General features: G+C 38.7%; 2 protein-coding genes across 3 annotated transcripts in view; one reads left to right on the top strand and one right to left on the bottom strand.

Moving 5' to 3' along the window:
• Positions 1–9,101, bottom strand: part of zeb1b (zinc finger E-box binding homeobox 1b) — a 69,751-nt gene extending 60,650 nt beyond the window's left edge. Inside the window, exon 1 of one of the 2 annotated variants that reach the window (XM_067370234.1) lies at positions 8,980–9,101. In XM_067370234.1, coding sequence (XP_067226335.1) covers positions 8,980–9,037 — 58 coding nt within the window. In that variant the 5' untranslated portion in view covers positions 9,038–9,101. Of the gene's footprint in view, positions 1–7,703; positions 7,892–8,979 lie in introns of those variants that run through there. The other variant, XM_067370235.1, reaches the window with a different exon arrangement.
• An 11,632-nt stretch (positions 9,102–20,733) lies between these two features.
• On the top strand, positions 20,734–22,630 carry LOC137008234 (transcription factor Adf-1-like). Its single transcript, XM_067370162.1, has 3 exons — positions 20,734–21,175; positions 21,486–21,667; positions 21,851–22,630. The coding sequence occupies exons 1-3, from the start codon at positions 21,025–21,027 to the stop codon at positions 22,325–22,327; spliced, it is 810 nt and encodes a 269-aa protein (XP_067226263.1). The 5' UTR covers positions 20,734–21,024; the 3' UTR covers positions 22,328–22,630.
• The last annotated feature ends 247 nt before the right edge of the window (positions 22,631–22,877 follow it).

Here is a 22,877-nt window from a genome sequence, read left to right as displayed (position 1 = left end):
CACTGTTTACTATAAATATCCGTGGTGATTTGGAACATGATTGACCAGTGCAAGTTATTCTTAAAAAAAAAAAAAAGAAGTTATTTCACTCCACCTCTGAAACAATATTTCTGCTGGCATAACCAAGGCCGTATATGTAGGTAAAAATAATATTATTCAACAATGTCAATCCAATTAACTATACAATCTAATCACATTCCTAATTCCTGCCCTACATGTTAAAATTTCTATGTGGGTCATTGATGAATAAGGTTTTTAAAAGTTAAAATAAATACATAATGGAGATATAATTCATTTTGAAGTTTTATTAAGTGTTAACAATGAGATTATGTGGTTTTTAGAATCAATTAACACTGCTTTTGTCATTTTTTTTACAAGATGGACAAAATTTGTCACCAACAAAGTCATTCGTTTTAACCAAAATTTCAGTTTGACATCGAATGACACTTTTGATTATAACAAATGTTGATATTTTCAAAGAATGCTAAGAGGCTGATATCTAGCTAGCTAGCAAAAGGAACATCTTAGATTTAGTACAAGTTTTTAAAATATTACAACATTTTCCATGTTTTATAGCGGTTGCACCAAATGACCTGATGTTACGGGACAGGAATATGAGCAAGTGAAAACATGAATTTTTCAAATAGTTAAAAGAGAGTTAGTTACTTTGCTTCATGACCATGTGGTCATTTGCAGGTGTCTGAATGATATCATATCCTGTCACATGATTTTGACCGCATTACTTGTTCCAAAATGGTCCCTTTATATTGGTTACTCCAAATGACATCAATGAAATTAATTTTTCCAGACATTCTTTCTCATAACAAGGCAACGACTTCTACACATAATTTTAATTCCATTTTGCACTATGTTGATATATGATGTTATAAAATCATGCCAGAATAAAAAATATATACATTTAATACATTTTAAGATATTTTAATCACATATGAAATGGCTGTATTGGCCTTAGAACGGTTAAACCAAATGACCTTTTGACACCTTTAAAATACCTTTATATGTAGCAAAATATAATTAAAACCTTTTGGATTCAATAAAAAAATTCTAGTTGTACTACCACACATACTTTGGATGTCATATCTTTGGTTTTTATTATTATTGAGGCCTTTGGACAAAAAAAATGACCCATCACGTCCTTGAACCACTCATTAAAGAAAAAAAATATTAAGAAGTACAGCTGTTTTCAGCATTGATAATAACACCATAATAGCACCAAATCAGCATATTAGGATGATTTCTGAAGGATCATGTGACAATGAAGACCGGAGTAATAGCTGCTAAAAAATGATCTTTGCCATCACAGGAATAAATTCCATTTCAAAATATATCAAAAACAGTTATTTTAAATTATAATAATATTTCACAATATTACTGTATTTATTTTCAAATAAATGCAGCCTGAGTGAGCACAAATATCCACATAAAAAAATCCCACCGGTCCTAAACTTTTGCATGGTAGTGCAAGTCACATTACAGAAGTTGTTCATGCCGTCTTATGTTGTGTGTATTGTCATGTTGTATGTAGCACTAAATCCTGAGTGGCTATCACTTTTACCTATAATGGAGACCTATTTCCCTTTCTTTTCTTTTCATTCACCTAATCAACAAAACAAAAGGGCCAATTTCCTTTTCTGACCCTTCTAAAGAAACCGAACAAATGCGTACAATGCAAGAGAAACCACAAACTGAACCTCAATTAAATAGAAATGCACCACCACGCTCTTGTCTACAAAGTTCTCACTCACATACAGTGTTTTTCACGTGCTTAAACACACATTCACACACCGGCCCTCGACAAGAAGGAAGCCATGTTTGTTATGCAAAGCACAGGAAGGGAGAGAAGAGGAGCTATCTTGCCAGTTTACAACAGTCCTTCACTGTCACCTCAGCAGGCCTCCAAAACACTGACCCCCATCTTCAACAGATCCCTCCCCCATGTGACCTCCACACGGGGGGCAAACTGAAAGGGAATGGGGGGTAAGACGAAAAAAACAAGGGCTGCTTCTGAGCTTTGTTACCTAGAGATCTATTCACAGAGTGTGTATTTGTGTGTTGGGGGCTTTAACACACAGCCAATTTGTTACGCTGGACGCCTCACAATGGCACAGGGGGGGAAAGTGAAGTCATACTTGAGGCAATGCATGGGCGCCCATGGCAGAGGTCACTAAACATCACCCTGCTACTGTGTCTTAGAGAAAGGGTCAAAAGAGGAGAGGAGAAGAAGAGAGGAGTGGAGAGAGCATTTCAGATGGACTTTTGCAGGAAATCAACGAAAGGATGATGGATAAATGAAAATTTCCTCCTCGGCTAAACCTCGCGCACCAGGGAGAGACCCTAAATGTTAGCAGATGGCTTTTAAAATGCCCTAGCAGCATGTCCCGCAGAAAAACGCTCCTCCTCACTTCCATATACCTACAAAAAAACAAATGCATGCAAAAAAGTACTACACAATTTTCCTAAACTATAAAGCGTCAACTTAATGTGCACAAGTAAGAGAAAAACAAGCATGTGAGTTTATTGACTTAAACCCTAGAAAGTCTGTCGGGGTGTGGAAATAGCCCAGCGAGGTAATTAAAGTTTTATCAGCCAAATAAATTCCGCTACACCCATTTTATCACAGAGCTGGCAGTAGCCTGACGTTGGCCATAGCTCTCCGAAGGTAATGACAGTAAACAAGCTAAATATTTCTCATCATTCGTTGGGTGTTCCACTGTGAGTATTTGTAAAAACGCAGTCAAGTAAAACTTTGCGGGTTCTGCTCATTTCAGAGGTGTAAATCCTTCTGCTAAAATGTCTCGGTATAAAAATACAGCCTTGCTAAAGTTCTTTTGAAACGTAAAAGAAAGCCACTACAAAGCACAGCACGCCAACCAGCCGCTGCCATGTTTATTTTCTTAGCCATGCTAATACCGGTCAGCCACATTCCTCTATTCCCAAACTGGGAGGTTTCAAATTGCCCTCCAGTACTCTTGGAGAGAGCCAAAGGAGGAAGGGACAGAAGGAGAGCTGCCCTGTGAACAACACCTGTCGTCTTCCGGACTATTAGCACCTTCACGTTTACAGCTCAAGCTCCTGATCGCCTTCATGTTACGTGCCACGAGAACCCCAAGTTGCCGGGAATGTCGTTAGAACGAGTCCCACGTGGAAAGGTGAAAAAAGACACACTGGCAAACAGGTCAAGCATCTTCTAAAAAGAAATCGAACCCTATCTTTATAAGGATTCCAAGAATCGTAGTGTTTTGGGAATCTGTTCTTGGTGACATACTTGAGATACTCTCTGTCGGCTTTCGAAGCAGTTTGGTGATATAAGCAAGGTGTGCTTTTAAATAAGACTGATTAAGGCTGCACTGCGCTGTCACATAGCTTTCAAGATGTTTAGACACACTTCACCTTCCTCACATTCTACAGATATCTTCACCTGAAACAGCTGAAAATACTCTGAAAAACTGTCGACTATTTAGAATTCCACTCCAAGACTGAGAGTCCAAATCTATGGGTTGTTCCCTGGGCCTCAAGTTTACTGAGTTTACTAGAGACTTGACCAATACAGTAAGCAATATGATGAGAGAAAATATCTATATTTCTATAGGATTTAGTATATTTTGATTTAAGTAGGACATTCAGCCAAGTCTACAGGGTAAAAAGTCAGAGAGAACTAATGAATTCTCAAGCTTGTAAAACATTTTTCACCTGCCCAACAGCTCATCTCGGTGTTAACACCCTGCCTTTAGCCAAAGCAACAGGCACATCACAGATTTTTCACCTGATGGTGAAGTGCTGCTGTCACATGCTCACCATGTCTGGTAAAAGATTCAGCACTGAAAAAACATCACCTTCCCCCTAAACCACTGTAACTTTTACAAACACTTCAAATGTAGGTGTATTACTGCAGTCTGACTCATGAGTAAGAGTCAAGAACATTTTATTGATAGCCAAAAAAAGTAAGATGGATAAATATTGACATATTTACTTTTTGAATTTTTGATACCTGAGTTACCCAGATGATCCATAACCTTTCAACATGACAGAGAAAAGGAAAGTTTGGTAATTATTCTTTTTTTTTTTTTTTAAATACAGCAACTTTGTTTGATTTTGCAGTTTAGCAGCGGTTTGGTTCATGCAGTTAGACGATGAATACAGACAGTCACAGGCAATCCATACTCCGATCCAGAAGGGGGCGCATGGTAATACAACGCTGTTTGTTAACTGCCACAACAGGAAAAAGAGCAAAAGAAGAACGGCGCATATGCGAATGACAAAGTCCACTAGGAAATGCGTACGTTCAAATGTGTCTTTCTGCGCTCGTGGACAAAGGAGAATTCTTTGAAAGGCTTGCGCACTCAACTGAAACGCGAAACGGAGCAGAACGCAGAAAATTAAGTATAGAAGGGTTGGGCTTAAGCTTCGAATGTTTAAATTAGTGGTGGGCATAGATTAATTTTTTTAATCTAGATTAATCTCACTGTAATCTTGGAATTAATCTAGATTAATCTAGATTAAAATGGCTCATTTGAATTCTGCCGAAAACATTCAGAATATGTGTGCTACCCAAATAATGACTAAAAGTAATCCGCCATTTTGTCCGACAAAGCAGTCAGGAGTTAGAAGATTAACCTCGGTGGAGTAAAACTTGAAAAATTGTGTATATTGACATCTTTCCGCATTTGAAACAACATTTCTTCTCATGTTCATTGATGTTTATTTGATAGACTAGTAGTAAGAGATGATCGGTTAACGAGCCTCTTGAGCTGAGGCGCTACAGCAATCTGTCACGATCATGGTCACGACACATTAAAGAGCAACAAAACGGTTTTTATTGTTTGAATTTCTTAAAAAAATTACACAGTTTTAAAGCTGGGACTTTGTTTAATATCATAAGTAACCTGTTCTGTCTTGTCTGTTGACGTGTTGTCCGTTTCCTCTTTGATCCGCGATGTATATTTCACTGTGTGATGTGACAGCGCCATGGCTTGTCGGACAAAGCAACAGTAGCTAAGGGGGGCGGGTCTTTGCAAAGGGTCAATTCGGCTAGGTATACATCCGCGCTACAATATCAAGGTGAAAGTCATCATAGCTTGCGTAGTACAGACCCAGCTCCCAACCCAACTTTGAGAATAGATTAACGGCGATATTTTTTAAATCGCCCGATAAATGTCTCGCGTTAACGCGCAGCACGTTAACGCCGATAACGGCCCACCACTAGTTTAAATATAGTTTAAGTGGAGCAAATTGTAACACTCCTAATGCAAAAGTTTTATTTTTCATTATTCTGTTTAATTTGTACTTTTATAATATGAGATGCTTTTCAGTTTTGTATCTGATTGTGACCAAATACCTTTTGTTTTTTATCAGCCCTGCAAAAAAATATGACCTATGCAAGAGTGCATTCTGCTTAGTGCTTAATACACTATTATAGGAGGCTGTACTGTACCAAGTAGGGGACTAAATGCCGCTAGATGGAACAAACTGATTTGCATTGTCTGTTAAAAAAAAAAAATGAAAAGAAACCTATCATTGTGGATTTTTTCCTTTGTCCAGTAACACTTTATTTTAGGGTCCAATTCTCACTATTAACTAGTTATTAGCATGTATATTACTAGGATATTGACTGTTTATAAAGCAGATATTAATGCCTTATTCTGCATTACCATATTCTACATCCCATAATCCAATACCTAAACTTAACAACTACTTTACGAACTATTAATAAGCAGTAATTAGGGGTTTATTGAGGCAAAAGTCATAGTTAATAGTTAGTTAATAGTGAGAATTGGACCCTAAAGTGTGACCATTTTTCCTATTGTACCGAAAGTGTACCGAACTGTGACCCCAAAACCGAGGTACATTCCGAACCTTACACCCCTAATATATGTGCATGGGTGTGTGTGTAACCATAAGACTCACTGCGGAAACATGTCCCATCAGTGATTTATCAGGACAGCAATGGTGCCACCAATTAGGCCTTCTGATAAGAGCCACAATCAAGCAACTTCATAGAAGACCTAAGGGAGGCATTTTAATTATGTGGAATTGCTATGTTGGTGAAGGTTATGTGAATTATAATTGGAGATGTTATAAACAGGCACATCAGTTTAGTACAACTAATATTATTTCTTATGTAGATTTTAAACATTACAAGAATTCATAGTGTTCAAGCCTTCTGTGGCTGATTTAAAATAGTCCTAAAGTAAGCGAGTTGAAATAAAAAAACATTCCATTCATCTTGATTATGGTAATTAAAGTGAAAGTAAGTCTGGTAAACACAAGGTGAATCCATCTAGAAGACAGTTTGCCTCCAGTGAACATTTACTGTTGGCCTTTACAAGAAACGGTGAAGCACTCAGGCGGCCACATTCCAATTATACACGGTCTGATCAACACTCCTTACGGGGGCGCGGAGGGGGAGGGGCGTATGCTAATGACGCAGGGACGCGCACAGTCAGGGAGCGTTCATCACGCACCGGGAGCGCTGATCCTCGGAGGGTGCGCTCTGAGGTCAACCCGTGACTTCAAATAATTAACGGTCAGGACGCATGAAGCGCATGCGTGCATTTAAAAGAGAATAAACTTTAATTAATTTCCTCAAAAAAAATAAAAAAAATAATAATAATAATAATTTAATGATTCAGATCAAAATGATAAAAAAGCTTTATTTAACACAGAAGAATCAAGCTTCAAATTATAATATGTCACCAAAAGCTATATCTAAAGGTGTTCATATGATAAAATAAGTAGAAACGGTTGCTATTGCACGGCTCAGGTGCGTCTCCGCGTTTAGATACCTGCAGTGCGGTGAGCAGTGCCAAACGCCCTATGACAAAGCACTTATATCAATCCAACACCGCAGAAAAGCGCTGCAAAATTACTCTCAAGCCTCATGGTGTCAAATCATTCTAGGTTTCGAAACAATTTCAGAACACGCCTATGCTTTTACCGCATGGAAAAGGATCATGAGCGATGCTTCAGCACCTATAAGTACAGAGGATGCTCTTTGCACAGTAGCGATGCGTTTATGAGTAAGCGTTATAACGCTGAATGATAACATGTACCTATCCTTTCCAGTCAAAAACAAACGACAACAGCAGCTGAGAGTGAGAAGGCATGCGAAAACACTGCACATACATCTTTTTTTATACCTGCACAAGTTGACATTTGCGGCAACGCACGAGAAACGCCTCCCGTCTGCTTTCAAAATGAGCCAATGTATCTCAGAAAGAGAAAAAAGAAAGACTCCTTCTTTGTCAGCAAGTTCAGGTAGCAAAAAACAATAGCGAGGTGGTCAAATGGCATCTATGAAAAACCTAAGTGACATTTTTGTCTTCCCTTCCGATCAGGTAAGCACATATTTACAGGTCGCTCTAACACGCGCATGCTGAGAGAACGGCTACATGGCGCGCGCATGGCGTCAGCCTGGAGAAAAGTGTCTTTCCTCACTCACCTCTTCATCAAAAAAACACTCAACTCAACAGATAAATCGTCGAAATGATAAACGGTGCACTTTAATCTAAAAAAAAGACCGAATGTTGAACTGTGGATGAATAAAAATGTTTTAAAAAGTGTTTATATTCACTATCACACGCGCGCGCAAGCGAGAAGTAAGCACGCCCTCACATTTCTCATGATCGATTTCCTTAGTTAAATTACTTAGACTCACATCTATACCTGCCCTGGACACAGCTTACCAGATAAATCGTTACAATTCAAGAGAGCAAATCGCAAGTTATTTGCCACACATAAACCTACAGAGTTAGAGACTGAGCGGATACATAAAGTCCCCAAAACAAATAAACTGTCAGTGCAGTAAGTCCAGCTGCAGCAGCGCGATTTATCAGGATTCTCTGCGCTGCTCGGGATGTATACGCATTCCTTATATAGGCTGCAGCAGTTGTTCTAGCAGCAGACAGCCCTTCAGATTCCTTTCCTTTTCTCTTCAGCGTTACCACCCAACTAGAAATGTGGCAGGCTGGCTGCACAAACAGGTTGCTTTAACTGGCATCGTGCTCCAGAGCTCTCTGAGTCCCGATCCCGCAGGGACGCCTAGACTGGCAGGACTGTTACATAAACACACCCTTATTTTTTGCTTTGTAAACTTCAATAGGAGTTCAAGAAGAAACTTTCCTGTCAAACATCACCGCGAACTGCATACATGCCCTTTTTTCTAATGCAGCAGCAACACAGAGAGCAGCGTGCTGCTGTTATGAGGCAGTTTCTTATGAGCTACATTACAAAAGTGGGACTCGTGGCTGTAACATAGCAAGTAAAACAAGCCAAACTGTCACGTCGGCGATATAAAGCCATGTATCCATAAACACTAGGCTAAAATGTTTACATACATACTATCAGAGGTTATTCTTAGGATTCTGCTAGCTCGCTAGCTACCTGCTACCACGCAGACAGCGGAACAGCCCATTGCAGATATATATCAAAGTTTGTTGTGAACGAAAATAAAACAAAATCCTCCCAAGTAACCGCTCTATTCACAAACATGTGTTTATGAAAGCATTTCCACCACTTCAATCGCTCAAACTGATACATGTGAAACCAAATCACCCGCATCAGACCAAACAGGTACATTTTGAGCGAGAAAATAAGTTTCATTTCGTTCGAATCTAAAGAGGAAAATCCTACAGTAACGACCAACAGTTTCGAATCGAATTAATTAGTTTAATTCGAAAGCTTTATAAAGTGAACTCAAGGCGAAGAGAATTAAAAGGGGAAACAAAAGCGAGATTCACTTGTATGGGACTGGCTGCGTATAACGGTCCGCGCTCGCGCTGTGTACCACTAGGCGGTGAGAGAGTCGCGAGCGCGGCAGGTATAACGGTACACCAGATAGGGGCTATAACACAGCGCTACTTTCCAGCACTTTGTAGGGCTCGAGAAGTTCTGCCAGCGGCCCGGAGTCCAGAGTTGAATGAAATCAACCGTCGCCAAGCAAAGCGAAGGGTTTTTACTCACCGTTTGTCCTCCTCGGGTTCGCCTGCTTTCTGCGCTTACACCTGGGGCCATCCGCCATGATCCTTTCGCTGTGTCTAAATGCTGCTGGAGAGTCACCTCCTCTCGCCCCCACACCTCCCCTCCCTCCCTTCTACTCCACCTCCCCTCCCTGCACCTGGTTTACGACACTCGGCTTTACGACATTACCTTCTGGCTCCTATACCTCTCTCTCTGGCGCTCAGACCCCCGTCTCTGGCCAACTCCCGCCCCTCACACCACGCGCTCCCTGTGGCGCTGCTGCCTGTCCGAAACGGTCACTGATCAACCTGTCCATGTACACGTAGAGGACTTCAAAATCTATGTTGATTGACAGTTCAAAGGAAGCATAACTGTCTGGACAAAACAAACATTTAAAAGCTTGTACTACAGAAACGCGCAATGGTAAACATTCAACCTGAATCAAACGTCATATATGTTTTTTTTTTTTTACAGTCAGAGTGGGGGCGGGGAAAGTTTGACGCGTGCACCTGTTTATGGTGCGCGCGCGCAAGCACTAGCACGCACACACATTCACGCACACAATCTGCAACTTTTTCGTATTCATGATGAGGCAGAAAACTGCATGTCATAAATCTTGTTTCAGCAAGAACTAGACAGCAACATTTTATGTAGGGGGCACTGGGGCAAGTTGTCACACTTTTTCCTCCAAAGTTTCATAATGTTAAGTATACTATTTATCATTTCCATTGTCATTGCCCAGGAGAAAAGTATATATTCAGTAAAAATATATAAATAAATAATGAAGTGCAATAAAAAATATAAAAATATATAAATAAATAATGAAGTGCAAAACATTCACAAAATATAAAAAATGTTATAGGTAAAATTCAAATTATCAAACATTTTTGTAATTAGTACATTTTAAGCTATAAAATTACAATAGGCTATTTAAATCACATGACAACCTGCTTAGATTTGACATAAGAAAAAAAAAACTTGTCTTGAGAACACTAACCATATATATAGTTGACCTTTGCCTAAAGTGTCCTATTGTGTTTTTTTGTGCTGCTTTTCCAAAAAGCTTTTGTAAAATATGAAGACAGTGGAATATTAGTTTGAAGGATAAAATTCACAAAACTTATAAGATGATTTTGAACAAAGTTTTGGACTCAATTTTTGATTAAGAACCAAGTCCTTGTATAAAACTAAACCCAGTATCTCTAAAATACTTTATCACTTCAGATAGAATTTCCAAAAATTTCAAATGGTTTTATCTGACAAGATCATTCAGACAGTTTTAAATCTTTTATATGGTAGTCAGTTTTCCCCATAAGTTTTGAATTATATATAACTGTTTTTATTTAGTCCATATTGGATTCAAAGGAACATGGTTGGAACTTCAAAGTAGTGCCATTCATTTATAAATTATTAATTATCATGCCACATGACTGATGCTATCAGTGGCTGAGTTTTTTTTTAAAGAGTGCACATCTAATCGTAATGAAATATATGACTTAAACACATCAGTGAAATGAGCATATCTAATGCACTTGACAGTTCTCCAGGTCGACAAAAGCTTTGACAGTTTCTAAATAACTGTGACAATGTCTAATGCTATTTGCCATCTCTTTGCTGGCACAAATGTATACACATCTAGATGTGTATTGTAGTAAGTCTGTGTATTCATATTAATTTAAAGTATGAAGGGAATATGTATACGTGTGTGCGATTGAGTAGGAAGGAGGAGGAATGCAGTGTGTGTCCCAAGGCACAGGGAGGATCATGGGACCCTCACTGCAATGATTCAGTCCTCCACCCAAAGAAAGAGCTCGCTGTTCCCCAGGGATGTTTACTCCTCTGACTCTGACCAGGGAGAGAGCGCGTGAGAGGCAGAGAGAAAGACAGAGAGAGAGAGAGACTGACTAACTGACACTAAGTAAAAAGAAATTGAAGGCCAGAGAAAAGTTTGATGTAGATAAATGTTTATGATAATTCTGGATGAGTGAAGATGCAATCTAAACAGGCTTTGTGCCACTGCCAAATATCAATTATAGCCAATGATAAAGATTCTCTGCTTAAGTGCATTTCTTTAGAAATATGAATGTAGCAGCTTGCGCATTCAAATGACTTTGAACACTAGGACCAAAGAACCAACATAGTATATCTGAAGGTCTGCCGTTCTCTGTTACAGGTCACAAAAGCGAGTGCTGCAGCAGTGGCGGGTATAGGGCTATTCTTGTACCTGATGACTATCAGGTTTCTGTCAGACCTCAGCTGGGTGTGGTGTACTTAGCATGGGACTGCAGTGTACAGTCCGCATTGATTGAGTGAAGACACTATATGATCTCACAATCAAAAGCAAGTTGCACAAGCCTTATCTTATGAGAAAAAATATTCAACAAAATAATCACTGTAAAAAATTAAATAATAATTCCCTCCTCCATTTACAGTTAGAAAAGTTAACCTAAAATTTTTTGTCATTATTTAATCACCCTCATGTTGTTCCAAATCAGTATTATTAAACAAAAGGAGAAATTTTAAAATCATGTACCAGTCACTCTTTTCCATGCAGTTACAACATATAAAGCTTCAAAAAGGATGCAAAAGAACCATAAAAGTATAATAAAAGTAGTTCATATGATTCATTTGTTGTAAGCTTTCTGAAGTCATAAGATGTTAATCTCCTGTGAGATGTTAACTCAAGAATCACTTGAGTTAATTTGATTCAGTTAATCAGATCAATTGAGTGAAATGATCTAACTCAAATTAACAATTCGTTCAAGAATACACTTTTTTTTTAGTGAACTCTATCATTGTGTCTAAACCAGGCACAAGTGTAGTCACGTTGCAAGTGTTTGTGGTTGTCTACACTGTGACTGGAATACGTTTCAAATTCATTTGTCCTTTTTGTCAGAAGTAGATGGGCAGTCCATTTACTGTAGGTGACTCATCACGTTGCATCAAGTGTAAAATTGACCACTGATTATAATGGGTTTTACTGGCTTTTGACGAATGTAATGAGTAACTGTAATAGAAAATAATTGAGTAAATTATTCTACATAGATCAACTGATTCATTTGAGATTCCATGAATCAGATCAATTAATTCAGTCTGATTCAAGCAAATCAAGAAACAGATCAACCAATTCATTTTGATTCAGTTAATCAGATCAATCGTCGTGGTTCGTTTTAGAGTTAACACTTTAGTTTAGGGTCCAATTCTCACTATTAACTAGTTGCTTATAGCATGCATATTACTAGGATATTCATTGTTTATTGTTACTTATAAAGCACATATTAATGCCTTATTCTGCATGACCATATTCTACATCCCTTAATCTTACCCAATACCTAAACTTAACAACTACCTTACTAACTATTAATAAGCAGTAATAGAATTTATTGAGACAAAAGTCATAGTTAATACTTAGTTAGTAGTGAGAATTTGACCCTAAAGTGTGACCAATGATTCAAATCAAATGAATAAATTGTTCAGTTCACTACTTCACTCATAAACTCTATAGTAATTGTAATGGAAAATATCAAGTACATTATTCAGAATCTCTCTTCTTTTTTATTTTTTTTTTCCTCAGTAGAAATGAAGTACAAAGGTTCTGAAACACCATGAGGGTTGTATAATGAAAGAATTGTCATTTTTAAGTTAACTAATCCGTTTAACATCCTGTGTTTTCTTCATTTTGCATGTCAACTGCAGCATGATCACACTAGGAAAACTATTTCCATAAAATGTACCCAGATAATAAGGTCTGAAAGGAACTATGACCTTCTTAAACATTCCAAAGCCGTCTATGTTTAATCAAATCTGCAAACGCTCTACAGGTGAGCTATGGTCATGAGAACAGGAAGTGGAAAGGGAAATGAAACAATGGTTAGGAGACAAATGACTGGGCAATTTCGTTTTAAATGTTTAGAGAGAAGACAAGCTCTGTGTTGAAAGCAATATCCTCTAAGTACATAGCGGAATCTTTGCAGAAAAAAACCCAACATTAGTTTAGAGATGCCCCTGGTAGTAGCCTCAAATACCCTCCCTGTCATCTGTCTAACCCTCTCCAACCCATGGCCTCTTTCACTTCATCAAACAGACAACAGACAGAGCTGAGTAAGGTGCCTGTCCCTTCATCATTAAGCCAGTTTGCTCTGCCTATGGCTGCTGACAGTGAATTATTCAACAGGACAAAGTGCTCTGGCTGTGCAGAGGCTTTACAGGGTAACAGATAATAATAGCATTAATGTCCATAAAATCTCATTAAGAGAGTAAGTACTCTGTTTTCTGTTCTTCCTATATATTTATTCACATGCCGCATGTGCATACAATGGAAAAGAGCGACGTGGAAAAGGGTGGACAGGTTTGACTGTCCATAATGAAGGGGTTTGAGCTATGTTCCCCTACTGGCCATAACCATCGCAATAATTGGGAGCTGAGGTAAAGGAGAGTTGCTGAAAGAATTTTTTGGAAGAAGTGAGGTAAGCGGCTTCTGGTGGGATTAAACGAACATCATCCTTCTGAACTTTCCTTGGGAATTTCATTGGTGCTGTCCTGAAAGAAATCTCCAAAATTGTGCTGACTTAGTGAGGATTTGGAATGGCAGAATAGTAAAATGTTATTTCATGGTTTAGCTTGTCTTTGACCAGGCACCAGTTAAATTCTCTCCATGTGCCAGCGACCTGAGCAGCTGTCCAGCTGAGTTGGCTCCAGGTGCCACTATGGTCCAGCAGGCGGGCCGGCGGGCGAGCTCAGAGACAGAGTGAAGGTGAAAAACAGACGTTCCCTGGCTAGAGGGAAAAGAAAAAGAAGAAAAGCATTGCAGTGAAGGGCAGGCTTCATCAGAGATCAATGATGAGGCGTTTTGAAAACCACACACGCGCTCTCTCTCTGCTGGTGCTAACCGACTGGAAAAAGACGGGGCCATTATTCTGTGGAAAGTCCGGTCTATTCCCATTTTCCTTGGATGCTGCCATTTCGACATGAAGTCATATTTTCTCAAAACGATGGAAAACAAAGAGTAAAAATAATGCTACTGCAAATATTAAAACGGCATAATAGCACTCACTATGCTATTAAAATAGCGGTCTGAATGCCAGTAGCCTCTATTCCCGGTTACTGGTGACGGGACCACCCAGCTGGACCAAATTAAAACCCAACAATATCTGCTGGTTTTAATCCAATGGGCATACTGAGGGTGGCAGTTTAACGGAAGCAGAGTGGTGACTTCATCAACGGAGGTTTAAAGTAACTGACCTCATACTGCAAGTAATTTATCCAGTAATTTTTCCACTGTACGTCCATTTCTTCACCTGTTACCTATTCCAGTCTCATTTACCTTCTCCTTTCACTGGGCTAAACAGAAAGAGAATGAATGGGGCATGAAGACAGGAAGAAAGAGTGGAAGAAGAGACAAGATAGGAGAGGCAGCAACATGAGTTGGGGGGGGTTAAGGTAGAAAGCTATCCTCACTATCCTCCACATCACTGCTCTACATTAAGGGATCAGGCCGCGTCTCTGTAAATGAGTATTGATCCTCCTCCTGGCGGGATCATTTAGGAGATTAATGCTGGCAGTGCCGTTTGGGGGGGGGGGGGGGGGGGGGTGTTCCAGTTGGTCCAGGGGGGAGCTGACTCAGAGCTGCCCAGGACAGAGAGCCTGCTGTGGGGCTACGTGGAGAACAAGCCCCTGCCTCCCCTCCTAACCATCTGGACTAACAGCTCAGGGCGCCAGCTGTGTGGGGGAAGGGAGAAGATGGTGTGTGCATGTGTTGGGGGGGGGGTAAAGGATTGAGAGAGAGAAAAAGGAAGGAAGAGAAATGGAAATGCGAAGGACTGCTAAAGAAACAGGAAAACGTACATAAAAAGAAAGAGGGAGGTAAAATCAGCTAAAAGTTATTTGTGTAAGGCTCATTTGACACACAGACACGTTGAAGAAATGGATGATTTAAAGTGGCGAGAATAGAGGAGAGGAACAGAAAGCGAGAGGAATGAAAGAGAAACACAGGTGGCAAGTACAACTGCAGAAACAGAAAGATAGAGTGAAAAACAAAGAGGACTATGCAGAAACTGAAAGAAAGAAAGAAAGAAAGAAAGAAAGAAAGAAAGAAAGAAAGAAAGAAAGAAAGAAAGAAAGAAAGAAAGAAAGAAAGAAAGAAAGAAAGAAAGAAAGTTTGGTGATCATGATGGATGGAGATAAAAAAAAAAAAAATGGAGAAACTCAAACAACCCTTGGGACTGCATTCAGCATGAGGCATTAGCCATCTTCCATTACAGAATGACAGTAAACAGAAATGTAATAATCTTAAACTAGGGACAGACCATCAAGGTAATTCAAATGGGCATTTGAACCTAAATTGATTTGAGGACCCCATGAAATGGCTTGATGTGCACTGTGTTGTGTTGACATGAAAAAGGAAGTTTATGTTGTAGGCCTATTGAAGGGCTGACGTCCCCCTTTAAAAAAAAAAGAAAAAAAATAGCCAATAGGTTTTTAATTATGTTACAGAAGCACAATTAGCTATTTGCTAGTCAGTTGCAAGAGGTAGTAAGGCGCGGTCACATTTACGATTGTTTGGCAAATTTTCACAAGCAAAATCCAGTCTTTTCAAAATGAAATCCATGCAATTGGGAATTTTTGCACAAGGGTGAAAGTTTTGTCCACAGGGTTAAACTGGTCATGTGGCTTTACCATGTTGGCCAACAAAAACTTCTTGGTTTTAAGTTAAATTCTGTGTGAGCTGTGCTTCATACATAACTATCCTCTTGTTAAGTCGTGATTTAAGGAACGCCGTTTCTGGGTCCAAGTCCCGGCTCGTTTCACTTGAGAATGCCATCTCGACGGCCATAACATTTTAAAAAGGTAAACAATTGCAGTCTACACAACAGTCTACAGTCACATGCAGACATTATATTAACGATTTATAAGATGAATCACTGTCTGGCCATCTGGGATTTTAATAGATAAAGGCTATGATTATAATTTTTTGGTAGTATTACACAACATCATGTGTGTATATTAGCACCATTTATTGTTTTCTTGTGGTATGAGACAGAGCGTTTGGACCTGTAGCGCTGCCATGTGACGTCAGACTTAACAACCAATTTGACAATAGACAATGGACCTTTTACCTTTGGAGTGAGGGACATTCTCATTCTCCAGAGCATTGTATTATATGCAAAAACTTATGAATGCAAGATGAGTTATCTATATTTTTGGTCTGTTTTCCAGAACAAATAGTTTTGTCAACTTTTATAAGAATATAGATAACCTCAACGCTCAATGACACGGACTAATGTCCACAAAACAAATCAAACAATTTTGATTTCATGCAAATAAACTTTGGAAATAAAGTGCATACAAATGAAAGCTGTTTCCCCTGTGTGCCAAGAACGGCAAAACATCTGTGTAAAAAATTCAGAAAGTCAAAAGTGATTTCTGAGTCCTACAGTTCCATGGACAGAAAATAAGTTGATTGCTTGTGACATGATCCAGAAAAATCCAAAGCAAAAAAATCTGTTTACATGTTCATTGTGCTGAAGTTACTGCTGCATGGAAAATGCAAACACGAATGTCATGACGACAAAACTATTCAATAGCCCAGAAAAACTCAAGGGCCTTACAATGGAATGTTTTGAAGGCAAGATTGAGATGTCAATCACACTACGCAGCCCCCCTTCCCAAGAACAAGGTCATTATGATCTCACTTCCTCTTCTCTGGAGTGTCCCTGGACAGGACTGCTGCTCTGATGCTCAAGAGAATTTGGCCACACCCAAAACAGAACTTCCAGTGAGCCAACACAATACGTAATCAAATTCTTCATGTAGCCTATAAAATACGTTATATATAGATAAATACAATTCCAATTAAATCTTACCAAATTACCAAACACAAACTTTCTATTTTTTTCTATAAGCAAACTTCTGAACATTCTGAAAATGACAAAGATGTGTAAACAGATATTGTTTCGTGTACTTTACAATATTTAGTTCATTGTAAAATATGTGTGACTTAAAATTAGTAAGTAAAAGCAAACATCTGAGTGCCCAGTAGTCTTTGATGGGAAAAAATGAGTGTGTGGGAAGAAGTAGCATAGCTGAAGCATGCTGATGTGCGTGTGTGTGTGAGAGACGGGATTTTTTCTGGATCATCCAGGTTGTACGGGTGAGCTAAGTCTGTCACGCAGATTAGTAGAGATCCATTCCAAATGTTCCGTCAAAAATTCACCTCACAACCACAGCTAAAATTTATTTTGTGTATGTTGGAACACCAAGATCTTTCTTCTGCTCCTTTTGCTGGCATGTCTGAGAATCATGTGCTTCCCACACTCACACATACACACACACACTTCAGGCTCTGCATATCAAAGAATCCTGCACATTTAGGTGCAGATGTGAACACCTGAGAGCAAAGGAGAAACCAATAGAGAGAAACGATTGTTAATATCCAGGTGCTTTCATCAAAGGAACTTTTTCCAGAGAAGGCATTTGGACATCCTCCTTATTACTTTCCTAAGTTTTGTTTTCCACTGATTCAGTCTGTTCCCTTCGCATTAGCGGTTAGAGATTTCCATGTTTAGTATGCAGGTATTTAGTCATTCAGGATTCCTGCCATTTTGTGGATAGATTTGGCGTATTAGCATGATTCTAATTTCTTTTCAATATATATATATATATATATATATTGTGATGTAGGCCTACTCTGTGTATTTTTCCCCATTAAAAACATTTAAGTATTTTTGAAAAAAAAAAAAAAAATTAAATTAAATGATGAACACTCACATTAGAGGAAGACTCCAGTCATATTATAGCCTCTATAAGCCATTTTATTTTACATACACCTCATGGTGGCCACCATGTTGAGATCACATGACCTATTGAATACCACTCAGTAAACGTAATTATAAATAAACGAATCATGGCTGACTGCAAACAGCACATTTCCACACTGGCATTAGCAATCATGTTTGCTTTTGCTTGCTTGCTACATCCACAGCGACAAGTGTCAGTATTAATTTAAGATGACTGCCATATTCATCAGAATTACATATTGAGTGAACATTTAAGGAAGAAGAAAAACAGTTACATGTCTCACCTGTTCTTTTACGCTGACCAAAAAAAACAACCCTGTCCAATAGTAGGTGAATTATTGCCTATATTCTTCAGACGAAACAATCCGAGATGTTCAGTAAACTTGAACAGGGCACAGGATATACATTGGCTACTTATTACACAGTCTTGACCAAAGGTTAATATTAGGGGGCGACATGAAAAGGAGTAGGGATGAACAGGTGAGATTACTTGAAGGAAAGGTCTTTTGAGAAACATATTTAGAGCAGCTAGAAGAGGCAGAGAGCCTCTGTTTGGAGCAATATCATGCATTCACATTAACACACACAAACACACATCTACCCTCAAAAATGGCAGGACGTGCAGGATCAGTGGTCATGAAAGCTACAGATTTAGCCTCTCAAACCATAATATCTTAGAATGTGTTCAGAGAGAAAGAAAAGGAATGAAAGAGAGCATGTCAAATAAATAAAATCACTCTCTGCCTTTTTCACTCCATTCGACTATAGCCTCAGTATCACCTCTGTGGGTGCTGAAGACAAATGTCAAAATACACGTCCAAAAGAGAAAAACCTGGTTGATAATACATAACTGAAAAGCTATGCCAGGTGTACTTCTGTTACTGTGCAAAGTTGGAGGCTGCAAAATAACTATTTGAGGAAGCTCTCCACTACCACTTTCAATGTGCCATTTAGAGATTTTCAGATGAAGCTAAAACACACGTTTCCTTGAAATTGACCAGAGTGAAAAAGAATCCCGTAAGCTTTCGGTTTTATGCTAGACGGATGACGAACAGCCGGGTCATCGCACTTACTGGCCCCAGTGGAACAATTCATTGACTCACCTTTTCTCTGCCTCTCTAATAACCATGACAGATTTAACAGACAAAAACATTCAAATGGCTCCTGTTACAGAACAGACAACCATAAACCATTGCAAATATGCCTGAGACAAGTGAGGGAAGAGGGAAAGAGAATGTAAACAAAATAACTTAAGGGAACATTTTCTTACTGCTGCTTTTTCTTTTTGTAAACAGAAAGTTATTGCTATGGATGCACCTAATTTTGCTTTTTAATAAATATCTTGAAAAGGAGAAAGAGATGTGAGAAATGAGGGAGGGGGAGTTGATTTTGTTTGATTCTCTCAATGTTTATAATCCAGCCTAAACCTTGAACCACAGAACTCACACTGATGTTAAGAATAATGAAGGTAACTGCTGAAATTACAGTTGTAGTACATCAGGGTTGTATGAAGCTTATACAATAACAGTACAGTGCACCTCAGAATGCACAAGGCAAGAGTTCCTATTGCTCATGTAATTGTTTAGGCTACACGTCTGTTTGCTAGACACAAAGGGACCAATTAAAAACACTAATTTGAAGGAACAAGGTTTTTCTCTAAATGTGCATTGCCAGGCCACATTTCAAAAGCACATAAGTGAAACAACCTCCTACTGCATTTAAAAAGGGAAAAAGGCTGTGACTGTGAGCCACTCCTATATAAATACAATTGTCTAGATTTAAAGTGGGAATTGTTCCATTCAAACCTAAGAGAGGATATTTTGGAATCTAAATCACAATTTGTAAATTATTCAAATATACAGATCACATAAGTGTTGTGTTTGGTGAAAGATTACTGGTTGAGTCACTGTCACAGCCTTGCAGGAAGTGCTTTGACTTAGTAGCCCACTTGAATCACCCAAGTTTGAGGGGTTTCCCCAAATCCTTTACCCTTGTACAGTTCACAGGGGTTTTCAACCATGTTCCTGGAGTACCCCCAACACTGCATATTTCCTTTGTCTGATATACCAATTTCAGGTCTTGGAGTCTCTACTGATGAGATAATGAGTTGAATCAGAGGCCAGTTGCATAAACAGCCATTGTATTAAAACTGCCTTAAGAATTGGTGTTACCAACTAGCAGTTAGTTAAGGGTACTAAGTCTTACTTTTCAGTATCAGATTTGACCAATGTACTTTTTTATGTAACTGACTTAAAAAAATGTACACTCTAAAAAAATGCTGGGTTAAAAACAACCCAAGTTGGGTTGAAAATGGACAAACCTAGCGATTGGGTTGTTTTAACCCAGTGGTTGGGTTAAATGTTTGCCCAACCTGCTGGGTAGTTTTATTTAAACCAACTCTTATTTAAAAATTGCTATATGGCTAGCTTAAAATGAACCCAAAATAGTTTGGAAATTAAAAACCAGATGCAATTAGAGACATCAATAATAGACAAAAGGTGAATGTTTATGAATAAGCTTTCATATTTTATTAATATAAATTTAATAGTTTATTAATATAAATAATAAGCAATTTAATGAATGTTTATTGTTTAATAATTATTCATTGAACATTAATAAATGTTCATTTCCAACATACTTTGGCTTAATTTTAATTAAGCAATACAGTCATTTTTAAACAATAGTTGAGTTAAATAAAACTACCCAGCAGGTTGGGCAAACATTTAACCCTACCGCTGGGTTAAAACAACCCAATTGCTGGGTTTGTCCATTTTCAACCCAACTTGGGTTGTTTTTAACCCAGCATTTTTTAGAGTGTATGAAAAGTCTTAAAGAAAAAACTTGTAAGGCTAGTCTTAGCAGTTTATGCAACTAGCCCCGGGTGTGTTTTGGGAACATGGCTTAGAACCACTGTCCTATCAAAAAAAAAGAAATGGTCAAATATATAACTTAAAGGCCGGAACACACCAAGCCGACGGTCGGCCGTCGGGCAGTTTTTCTTCGTCGGCCGACTAAGTTTCCTCGGTGTGTTCTGCACCGTCGGCTGAAGTTGGTCCTCGTCGGCTTTGTTTCGGCCGATTCGAAATGTTGAATCGGCGTTGGACCTCGTCGGGCCGTCGGGCCATATGATCATTCTGATTGGCTGTTCAGCTAGCGAACCAGTGCATGAGAAAAGAAAAACGGAAGTGACGAAGCAAGTAAACGACGAAGTCAAGAGGGAACACACATTGTTTACCTTAGGTACGTGAAAGACATGGCTATCTGGAACGAGGCAAGTGAAGACGAATTGATCAACATGATCCAGGAAAGGCCGGGTTTGTATGACATTACGGAAAAATGTTATGTCAACCGTGTGCTGAAAGCTGAACTGTGGCGTGAGATCGAAAATAAACTCGTCATATCAGGTAAGATTTCCTTTTTGGCAATTGAGAAAGCTTGTTTGTAATTGTTCAATAGTCCATAGTAAAACTAATATAACCATTTTAGTGTTTTGTGTGTACCAAACTAAGTTTGTTTATGGAAACAGACAGTAATTAATATGTGCTGTGCTAGCATCTCATATTTCATAATAATATTAAAGTTAATCAAATTGTTAATAATATAATTAACAATACAGCAAAAAGTAACATTTGTTGGCATAACAAATACTCATTAAAGTGACAAAATAAGCAGCCATAACACTTAATGCTTACAAAATTTTACTTTGTCCCTCAGAAAAAGAGCTCAAGAAGCGGTGGGATTCATTGCGAACCCAATACATGCGTTATAAGAAACAAGGACCCTCAGGAAGTTCTGGAGCTCAGAAGACTGGCAGGCAGCAATGGATCCTGAACCGCCTGCAGTTTCTAGAGCCTCACACAAAAAGGAAGGAGAGCACTTCAAATCTAATGATCATGGTAAATAAACAAATATATTTATATTTATTTATTTATTTATTGTTTAATTTCAGAATAAAATAAACATTTTGCTTTTTGTAAGATGGCAAGTGCTTCTTTAAAAGAGTCTATTCACAAGTAACTCCGCATATTAAGTCAAGCCATTACATTAACTTGTCACATTTGTATCTTATGTTTTTTAAGGAACCTGCGGCTGATAGTGATTCCTGTTCACCCTCAGATGGTACCAACAGTGACACCTGGACTGGCACCCATGAAGACCCCAGCTTCAGTGATGCTGACCTACGGTCAAGTACACCCTTGGCTGAATCCACCATCTGTGGAACTGAGTCCACAGCCATGAGAAAGGACCATTTGCAAAGCTCCAACATAAAACCAAAGCCTCCAGGGAAGCGCAGGAAGATGCAAGACGAATCCTCCAGCGAGGAATCCACAAACTTGATGCGCACCATCGGCAAAACTCTGGAAAAGTTGGCATCACAGGAAAACACCAATGATGCCATCTCAGCTTACTGCAAAAATCTTGAACACAGAATGCGGAATTTGCCACCACATCTACTGCCACATTTCCAGCATGAGGTTGATAATTGCATTTTCAAATATTCAGTGGGCCACAACCATGCACTGGATGCATCTTCCAATCAGTATACACACTTGTAATTTTTTATGTAGCAAAATTGTAAACAGATATTGTAGCATTTAGTAAATATGTCACGCTTAGTTGTACGTTATATTAGAGTACTTATGCAAAGTTTATATTTCTGTACATTTTATTTATTTTAAATACCAACTGTTGATATTTTTCTGTAAATTACCTTAATGCTATTTTTGCACATTTGAAAATAAAACACTGACTTTGTGTAAAAGGTACTTCACTGTTCTTTATGTAAAAAAAAAATCACAAAACACAATGATGTAAAAATATAAACTTTATTTTGCAAATTCACACCATTGTTATAAAACATAAACCAAGGTCAAGGGGGAAAGAAACAAGTTTGCTACATGCTTATATTTTGCCCCACTGAAAGGGCACTGCACCGGTGTCCGAATTAAAGTACTGGCACAGTTTATCCCTGAGCTGTTTGGCGTGTGTTGTACTGTTGGTTGTGCGTGGCAGAGAGGCCTGCTGTAGGCCAGGGTCTTCTCTCCATCTTCCAGGGACAGTGTCATGATCTTGTTCTTCCTGGTCGATTCCTGCCATGTACACTTC

This window comes from Chanodichthys erythropterus, chromosome 19 (assembly GCF_024489055.1).
Source record: "Chanodichthys erythropterus isolate Z2021 chromosome 19, ASM2448905v1, whole genome shotgun sequence".
Lineage (NCBI taxonomy): Eukaryota > Metazoa > Chordata > Actinopteri > Cypriniformes > Xenocyprididae > Chanodichthys > Chanodichthys erythropterus.
This window is presented reverse-complemented; position numbering and strand designations above follow the sequence as displayed.

What these genes read in the sequence shown, in the direction of transcription:
- LOC137008234 (XM_067370162.1), top strand. Translation starts at nt 21,025, where the DNA reads ATGGCTATCTGGAACGAGGCAAGTGAAGACGAATTGATCAACATGATC. An exon ending in AAATAAACTCGTCATATCAG is followed by an intron (nt 21,176 to 21,485) that starts GTAAGATTTCCT and finishes TTTGTCCCTCAG; the next exon opens with AAAAAGAGCTCAAGAAGCGG. An exon ending in CTTCAAATCTAATGATCATG is followed by an intron (nt 21,668 to 21,850) that starts GTAAATAAACAA and finishes ATGTTTTTTAAG; the next exon opens with GAACCTGCGGCTGATAGTGA.